The sequence below is a fragment of the Perca flavescens genome, chromosome 9 (genome assembly GCF_004354835.1).
Source record: "Perca flavescens isolate YP-PL-M2 chromosome 9, PFLA_1.0, whole genome shotgun sequence".
In the NCBI taxonomy this organism is placed as follows: Eukaryota; Metazoa; Chordata; class Actinopteri; order Perciformes; family Percidae; genus Perca; species Perca flavescens.
The window spans coordinates 33650704-33659900 of NC_041339.1; the positions used below are offsets into that span (position 1 = coordinate 33650704).

At 40.2% G+C, this 9197-nt stretch overlaps 1 protein-coding gene across 2 annotated transcripts in view; it reads left to right on the forward strand.

Moving 5' to 3' along the window:
* Positions 1–9197, forward strand: part of LOC114561436 (1-phosphatidylinositol 4,5-bisphosphate phosphodiesterase gamma-1) — a 56629-nt gene that overhangs the window by 38514 nt on the left and 8918 nt on the right. Inside the window, exons 13-22 of one of the 2 annotated variants that reach the window (XM_028587458.1) lie at positions 394–562; positions 1774–1893; positions 1971–2078; positions 3156–3340; positions 4628–4828; positions 4903–5037; positions 5720–5903; positions 6429–6506; positions 7272–7375; positions 8871–8967. In XM_028587458.1, the coding sequence (XP_028443259.1) occupies positions 394–562; positions 1774–1893; positions 1971–2078; positions 3156–3340; positions 4628–4828; positions 4903–5037; positions 5720–5903; positions 6429–6506; positions 7272–7375; positions 8871–8967 (1381 nt within the window). The remainder of the gene's footprint in view (positions 1–393; positions 563–1773; positions 1894–1970; positions 2079–3155; positions 3341–4627; positions 4829–4902; positions 5038–5719; positions 5904–6428; positions 6507–7271; positions 7376–8870; positions 8968–9197) is intronic. The other variant, XM_028587459.1, reaches the window with a different exon arrangement.

Consider the following 9197-nt stretch of genomic DNA (forward strand, 5'->3'; position numbering starts at 1 on the left):
CGATTTTTATTGATTGTGATTGAAGTGATTGAAGTACTGCAATCAGATAGAATTGAGTATTGCGATTTTCTTTTCCTTCTTTAACAAAAACAAAAATTATAAGTATACACTTCTGGAGACAATATATTACGAGACATTTCAAAAAACTAATTGTTTTCTAAGTCAGTGTGTGCCATTTATTTCATTTGTAAAGAAGAACATAAGATGGATTTTTCTGCATTTTCTGGTTTTGCTCAGTTTAGCTGGAAACCTTACCTTTACCGTATAAACCAAAAATATTTAGGTGAATCATTGATAAAAAAGTAAAATAAAAAATATTGTAGGTTTAAAGTCGTCGAAAAAAAAATTACAATACATACAATTTCCAAATTTTTTGTTGTTGTGCCTGTGCAGGTATCCTGTGATCTTGTCCATCGAGGACCACTGCAGCGTGGTCCAGCAGAGGAACATGGCCACGCACTTTAAGAAGGTGTTTGGAGATCTGCTGCTCACCAAGCCCGTCGATAACAACGCCGAGGAGCTTCCCTCGCCCTACCAGCTCCGCAGGAAGATCCTCATCAAGGTACACGGACAATCACACACCTACCTAGCCAACCATATCAGACACAGCATCTTTCAAAGTCACCAGTGTGAAACTGAACACACATACAGAATAGGCAACAGACTCTCACAGAGCTACAGAAAGGGATTTTGAGAGGAGGTTTCAGGTATGGCTGGGGTCTCCGGGTCAGTTGGTCGATTGGTTGGTTGATTTGCTCTTGTACGACCAAATTCTCATTGGTCGGACAGTCGCTGGTTTTAATTTCACAAGTTTGCCTGCAGGCCTGCACGATATTGGGAAAAAACTGACATTGCGATATTGTTTTTCATGCGATATATATTGCTACATGAAAAAAGAAATTTTTTTACAAGATGGGTTGGTGGCAAGAGTTTAGTGTTTTGTTTCCAACATCGTGGCTCCAAACTGTAATGTTAGTTGGGACAGACCCCTTGTTTCTTTAGGCTAACTATATTAGCTTTAGCCTGGCTGGTAGCAGCTTTCTGCGGTCAAAAATGTCCGGGAGACGTCGTGATAACGTTGCATTAATCAGGTGATTTATTTTGTCCTTGCAACCAACATAAAACACGGACTACTGTAGCTTCACTACCCATGGAAAAGCATGTGCATCACTGTGTCAGCACCAGCTGCCACGGTACTTTTCTACACACAGGAGAGCCTCACTTCCCATAACAACAAACCCGTCTTAAAGGGGAAGGGTCGGCCGGTAACAATCATGTAAAAGGAGATCGGTGAAAGTTTACTTTTCTATCAAGCAGCAAAAAATTATTATATGCGTTACCATTGCAATGTCCTGCAATGTGACTATCGTGCAACCAAAGCATTTTGTCCCAGCTGAAAAAGCCAGGCGCTCTTCTGAAAACACTCGCGCTTTGGGGCTTATGGGTCAGCACCGTTAGGGTTAGAGTCCGTGTTCTGAATGAAGGGAAGGCTGAAGCACGCAGATAGATGGGAAAGATATATACGTTCCAGCAGTATTCACTTGTACATGACGGTTGGTCTTTGTGTTATTTGTCCCACCCCTCCTCCAGTGTGATTGGACGGCTGGGCACACTTTACTGGGTGAGCTAGAGGACGCCCCCTCGAGCATGATGTCTGACCTCCATTAAAAAAATGTTGCGTGACAGAAAGTCGGTCAGAAGTTCCGACACGGTGCAGTAACACACTCCCACATTGAACAGTGTGTCTTGAAACGTTTCTTCACTGTGTCACAGCACAAGAAACTGGTGGAAGGCACGCTCTATGAAGAGGTGACTTCAGCCAGCTACTCTGAAAACGACATCAGCAACTCTCTGAAGAACGGCATCCTTTACCTGGAAGACCCCATCGACCACGTGCGTGAGTTCTTATACATGAAATATACACTCTGTGTAGTGTGTGTGTGTTACTGACATGTGTTTCTGATTCACAGACGTGGACTCCACACTATTTTGTCCTGACCAGTAATAAGATTTACTACTCGGAGGAGACATCTCACTACCAGACAGCTGAAGAAGAGGAGGACGAGGAAGGAAAAGAGGTGATTATAAATAAATGAGGACACACACACACACACACACACACACACACACACACACACACACACACTGGTCCAACAGTGGAGCAGTTTCTCCAAATGGCTCCGACAGCTTTGCATTGACCGCTACAAGAAATCATTCCTACCACATGCAATAAAACTGTGCTTAGTGTTAGATAAGACTCATATACTGTACATCACAATTCTGCACTATAGAGCAACTTGCACAAACATAGGTTTACTTACATCTTTATAAATACTAAGTAATAGGGGTGGGGGGAAAAATCAGAAATCAAATGTATTATTTTTTACATTTCTTTTACAATTTTTTCAATTGATTCTTTTCCCCGGAATTGATATTTGTATTTAATAAATTTTTTACCAATGATTCACCTAGATATTTTCAGTTTTTACGGTACCTCTGACGGCGACTACATCTTATCTGTTTCTAGCAAAACAGATTGAATGCAGAAAATGCAGAAAATCCATGTTATGTTCTCCTTTACAAATTAAATAAATTTCAGACTGACTGACTGAAATGTGATGTGCATTCTTCTTAGAAAACAATTAGTTTTGGGCCCCTGGGTAGGTAGAGCGCGTGTCCATATATAGAGGTTTACTCCTCGACGCAGCGGCCGTGGGTTTGACTCCGACCTGCGGCCCTTTGCTGTATGTCATTCCCTCTCACTCTCCCCCCTTTCATGTCTTCAGCTGTCCTATTGAATAAAGGCCTAAAATGCCCCTAAAAAAACTACTTTTAAACAAAAACAAAAAAAAACTATTAGTTTTTAGAAATGTCCCATTATATATTGTCTCTAGAAGTGTATTACTCAACTTTTGTTTTCGTTAAAGAAGAAAAAGAAAAACGCAATAATCAATGTGTATATTTTTGGACTAGTTCTTCTTGTATTCTATCCTATTTAATATTTCTTTTGTATGTGTGCTGTGTGTCTTATATTTGCTGCTGGAGCACTGACATTTCCCAATTTGGGATCAATAAAATCAATCTAATCTAATCTGAAAAGAAAGTATTAGTCGGGTACAGATGATGCTCACTCCTTCTTTCCTGTTCTTGGTCAGGAGTGTAACAACAACGAGCAGCACTGCGTGGAGCGCTGGTTCCACGGGAAGCTGGGCGGAGGCCGCGACGGCCGACAGGTGGCCGAGAAGCTCCTGCAGGAGTACTGCGAGGGCGGGGCCAAAGACGGCACCTTCCTGGTCCGGGAGAGTGAGACGTTTGTCGGGGACTACACCCTCTCGTTCTGGTTGGTAACACTTAACGGGACGGCTCCTACAAGTACAAGTCTTTCAGTAGAGAAGAGAAAATAGATTTAAAATTTAGAATTTAAGCAAAGTTAAAGGGAATATAGAAACACATTTATAAAGTTATTGGGGAGAGTTGGGAGAAAACATTTCAGCATTTGTTCAAATTTAGTTCATCTGAAGTGAATCGAACATGAAATAAATAGAAAAAATAAGGATAAAATGAAATGAAATGATTGATAATTTGTCACAAAATCTGAATTGGAAATATTTCCTTTTTTTCATTTATTGCATTGGAAAGATTATTTAATTCTATTAGGAAGACACTTAAAAATCTAATATTTGGGGCGCCCTGGTAGCTCACCTGGTTGGGCATGGCCCCATGTACTAAGGCTCAGTCCTTACCGCAGTGGCCCGGATTGGATTCCAACCTGCGGCCCTTTGCTACATGTCTTCCCCCTCTTTTCTCACCCTATCCTGTCGGCTGCTGTCCTATCCATTACAGACCAAAAAATAATCTTTAAAAATCAAATATTTCCCAAGATTGTAGATTTCAAAATAAAAAGGGATCAAATGCACCACAAGTCATCCAGTACATCTGCTCCTTGTCTGGCAAATTATGTTAACAATGAATCAATAACTAAATATTATTAGGAACAAAAAATCTCAGCAGTTTAATTAACATTCCCGTCACATCTTGTGGCCCCTCAAGTCAAAGGGTGAGGAAGGCCACAAGGTGTGACTGAAAGCTTTGGAACCAATAAGGGAGTTAGAGATAATTTATTTGTAAAGCTACTTTTTCCTTTTGTATGGCATTATAATAGATAATAGAGTGTGGTCTAGACCTACTCTATCTGTAAAGTGTCTCGAGATAACTTTTGTTATGATTTGATACTATAAATAAAATTGAATTGAATTATAATAGAAGTATTGAAAGTTTGAATTAGGTGTCCAGCCTGCCAGATTATTATTTTTATAATATTATAAAACCATACTACCACTCCACACGAACATGTGATGTGTGTATCATTGGGGGAAAGCAATCATGATAATAAATGTTACATGTTTTGATTTTGGGTGTGGGTGTGTGTGTAGGGGAAAGGTGCGTCAGATGTTTGTTGGGTGATCATACAGATGTTTTTTAATGTTCTTAATCTGTTGATTGTTAGGGCAGACCGATGCAAGAAAAACTTTCTGTGTGAACAGACAGTAAAGTTGTATCTTTTCTTTTATTGTTATTAAGACAGATTACTAGAAATCAACGTACTAACTCCTCCTCCTCCTTCCAGGCGCTCCGGTCGAGTCCAGCACTGCAGGATCCATTCACGCCAGGAGTCCGGCTCCACGCGCTTCTACCTGACCGACAACCTGCTGTTCGACAGCCTCTACCGCCTCATCTGCCACTACCGAGACACGCCGCTGCGCTGCAACGAGTTTGAGATGAGGCTGGGCAGCCCCGTGCCTCAGCCCAACGCCCACGAGAGCCGAGAGTGAGTAAGGCTCTCGCTTTGGATTTGTGTGAAAGTAAAGGGGAAAACGGTTCATCCATGACTGAATAGAATAGCTTTGTGTTCTCCAGGTGGTACCACTCCAGTCTGTCCCGTGTTCAGGCTGAACACATGCTGATGCGCGTCCCCCGAGACGGAGCTTTCTTGGTGCGAAAACGCAGCGAACACAACTCCTACGCCATCTCCTTCAGGTAGAAAACAACCAACGACAACATAAACTCATCAGTTCATTTAAAGAGTCCCTATTGTACTCCTTTTCAGTATCATGTTTGTACTCGTGGGGTCTACTAGAACAGGTTTACAATACATTATCCCTTTCATATCTCCACCTGAAACGCTCTCTCTGAACCAGTCTTCTCTGATTGGTTAGCTGTTGCACTCTGTTGTGATTGGTCAACCAAATTCAAACAAGCCCCTGGGCGGGCTGTGCTTGCTCTGACAGCACCTATGAGCAGCACATAACTGGGCTGGCTTTCTCAATCAGTGACATCACTAATTAAGTTTTTTTTTTTTATTTGAGTTCTTTAATTAAAAGGGACAACGCACATTAATCAACATGAGTACAAGGTCCAAAGCAAATGTGCCAGATTTAGCCATACAGGCTAATTTTCATCTGCAGTCAAACAGGAATGAAAAAATGCTGTCTGTGGTCTCTCCGACGGACAGCATTTTTTCATTCCTTATTTGCAGCGAAATTTTTTTTTTTTTTTACTTTACACATCTATTGCATACACAAACATTCATATAACACACTTAAATATAGGGGAAATCCCAAAAAGCTTAACAGGGGCTCTTTAAGAAACACCAAAAACTCCATTATGTCTCTTTGTTTTTGTGGCTAATTTTCTTCCTGTGTCCATCATCCGTCTGCAGGGCGGAGGGGAAGATCAAACACTGTCGTATCCAGCAGGAGGGCCGTCTCTTCATGTTGGGCAGCTCGGCGGAGTTTGAAAGTCTCGTCGATCTCGTCAGCTACTACGAGAAGCAACCTCTGTACCGCAAGATGAGGCTCCGCTACCCCATCAACGAGGACACTCTGGACCGCATGGGTACCACGGTGAGACACACACACACACACACACACACACACACACAGCTCACCAATCACATGTTACAAGTTTACATTACTGCTGTCTGTTTCACAAAGCAGGCAATGGTTTCCATTCATTTTTGTACGATATTAAAGTCTAACTTGACTTGAAATCTGAGTTTAGGGCGCTCGTGCGCGATCACGGAAGGCTTATAACATGTGGACGTACCGACAGTTTTGTTCTCATTACTTAGAATTCTTAGAATAATCAATAAATAATATAAATGAGACCATAAACAACATACAATATGTGGCTCCTACAAGTATTCTTGTGTGTATTGATACATGTATCGTTAGTCTTTTGTAGAACCAAACCTACTGTAAGGAGGGTTGGTGGGATAACACTCGGTATATTTGAAACGTTCTAGAACCGCTACTGTTGAGGATTGCCGTCGTAAACACTTCCTCCATTAATTCAGAATTCAAATCAGATCAAATCCGACAGCAGCATCACTCTCCAGGAGGAACCATTATTTGTTGTTTGTTTGTCAGGAGCTTGACTACGGGGCGCTGTATGAGGTCCGCACGCCTCACTTCTACGTGGAGGCCAATAAGATGCCCTCTGCTCGGGTAAGTGAGACTGTTTGTACTGCACACCTTCAGTTCAATCTGTGTGTTTTGTTCTTGTTGTTATTATTATTATTATTATTATTATTATTATTATTATTCAATCATCATATCATTTAGGAAATGATTAGCAGATTTGAATACCTGTAAAGCCTCTATGGATATACTTTTCTTGATAATCATCAGCAGAAAGAGGTACACAACCCATAGCAGTACAAGTACAAGTTAGTTCATATTTGCATTCAACTGTGAACTGTAAAAGCAGAAATATTGGATTTAAGTCTTTTTGACTTTGGCGCCCCTTAGTGGTTGTATCTAAATGTTCACTGTGGCCGACAGACTGATGGTGTATCCCTTGTAGGGCTGCACAATATACAGGTTTTTTTATCGTCATCGCAATATCAACTGGCGCAATAAACACATCACGAAAGACGCTCCGAGATTTTTTTTTGTGTCATCTGAATGAAAATATCTAATAGAAAACAGCATTTTAAAATGTACCTGTCATTGTTTTTTTTTTAGTGCTGCCTTTTATATTCAATTCAATGTTCAATTTGTTCAACAAAAGATGATGTTTTAAATTCAACGAGCACTTCGTTGTACTTCAGCAGAATACTCAAAGCTGCAGAAATGCAGAACCGAGGACACTTTAATTTCTGTTTATTTATCGCAAGTTATCCCGTTAACATAATATTCAAGAACGTTACCGCATATCGCATATTTTCCTCATATGGTGCAGCCCTAATCCCTTGCTGCTGTGTGTTTCAGTGTACGGTCAAAGCTCTGTACGACTATCGAGCTCAGAGGGAAGACGAGCTCTGTTTCCCCAAACAGGCGCTCATCCTCAACGTGGATAAGCAGGAGGGCGGCTGGTGAGTGAATCTCCGTGTGACTTCCTGTGCGTCTGATTAACATATATAGAGCTCAACAGGGTGGTTCCGGAAGTGAATATCCCATTCATTTTCTCCATAAGGATTTTGATTATCATCTGTCCAAACCAGGGTTTCTGCGGGGTCTTAACCCTCCTGTTGTCATCGGGTCAAATTTGACCCATTTTCAAAAAATGTGGGTTTCTTTCAACCTAATTGTCAAAAGAAAATGACGTGAATGGTTCCGTTCTTCACAAGTAAAATAAATCAGTTCAGTACTTTCATTGAATTTGGGTGTTTTATTAAATTTTAGAGCATTTAGAAAAGAAATGACAAAAGAAAGTTGAAAAAGTGACCAAAATGTCAGAAAAAGCTTTAAAAATGCAGGAAGAAAAACAATGAACGAAATCATTTTTTAAGTCGAAAAAAAGTGACATACACGCGGAAAAAGTGACCACAAACGTAGACAAAAAAATAAAACAAAAACATCGCAAAAAGTGTTCGAAAAAAAGAAGTTTTAATTTAAAATTTTGGCTCAAAAAAAAAAAAAAGTTGAATGGTCGACGGGAAGACAACACAAGAGTTAAAAAGTCTTAACATTGAAAAATCTAAATTTTAGGCCTTAAAACGTCTTAAAAAGAATTGTGGTCTAGGTCTTAAATCATTTTAACCAGGTCTTACATTTTCCTACGTCCATGCAACGCTGCCTCTAATGCTCATTGAAATACTTTTTTTTTTCTTTTTTTATTCTGTCGTTGTAGTTCTTTCTTCTGTATATGAACATAATATTATAACTCGGTGTCGCTTTTAATTCAATTTGAATACATTTATTTACTTTGCAAGTACTTTGACTCTGCATTTCGTTGTACTTTAATGTTATGATTTCATTCATAAAGGTCTTGAAAAGGTTTTAAAAAGTCTTAAATTTGACCTGGTAATCCTGCAGAAACCCTGGTCTAAACCATCTGAGGTAGACTGACCACGAGCTCCGAGGATGTGAAACAAAAGTTTCTGCTCCCGTAGAAGCTAAACGTCATGAAATCAACTTTGTTTTAAGAACATGTTTTATTTGCAATCTTTTGGAGAAGTACAACACTACCCACAATCCTAAGCGTAACTGCGACATCTCTGATTGGTGGAACTCTGTACTGTTACCATTGAAATGTTCACCGCACCCGCGAACGGCTAAAGCGAGCTGCTACCATTGAAGTCTATGAGGATCTTGTACCTTTGCCTTTTTCAAAATGTTATCTTGGGCCAAATCAAATGTTTTATGGTCAAGATTCATCTAGGAGCTGGTTGGCTTGGTTCTAGACTTTAAATTATTTTTATAAAACATTTAATGAAACGTCAATAGAGAAGTTGGACGAAAAAAAGAAAATAAAACCACTTCCGGAACCAGAGCTGTTAAAAAAGTGCGCGGTCACTGTTGAGGTCTACGGTCTACTAGAGCGTAACCCATGAGCAGCTGGTCATGGACCTGTGTGTTTGTCTTTAGGTGGCGAGGTGACTACGGAGGGAAGAAACAGCTGTGGTTTCCTGCAAACTATGTGGACGAGGTTCCCAGTTCTCCCACCACAGAGCTGGATGAAGCGGTCAGTTTGCATTCTTACATGGAGCTTTAACGATGTCAAATGTTGTTGTTTTTTTTGATCTTCCTTATCTTAATAGCTTGATAAAGTAGGACGTAAATTGTAGTAGTATTTTTGTATTGTTTAAAATGGTCTGTTTGATTGATCTTGTCTGTAAACTGTGATGTAGATGTGGTAAACACTGGTGGTAGGACCCGATGAGCCTACAGGGCTACAATATAATAGTAACCTAT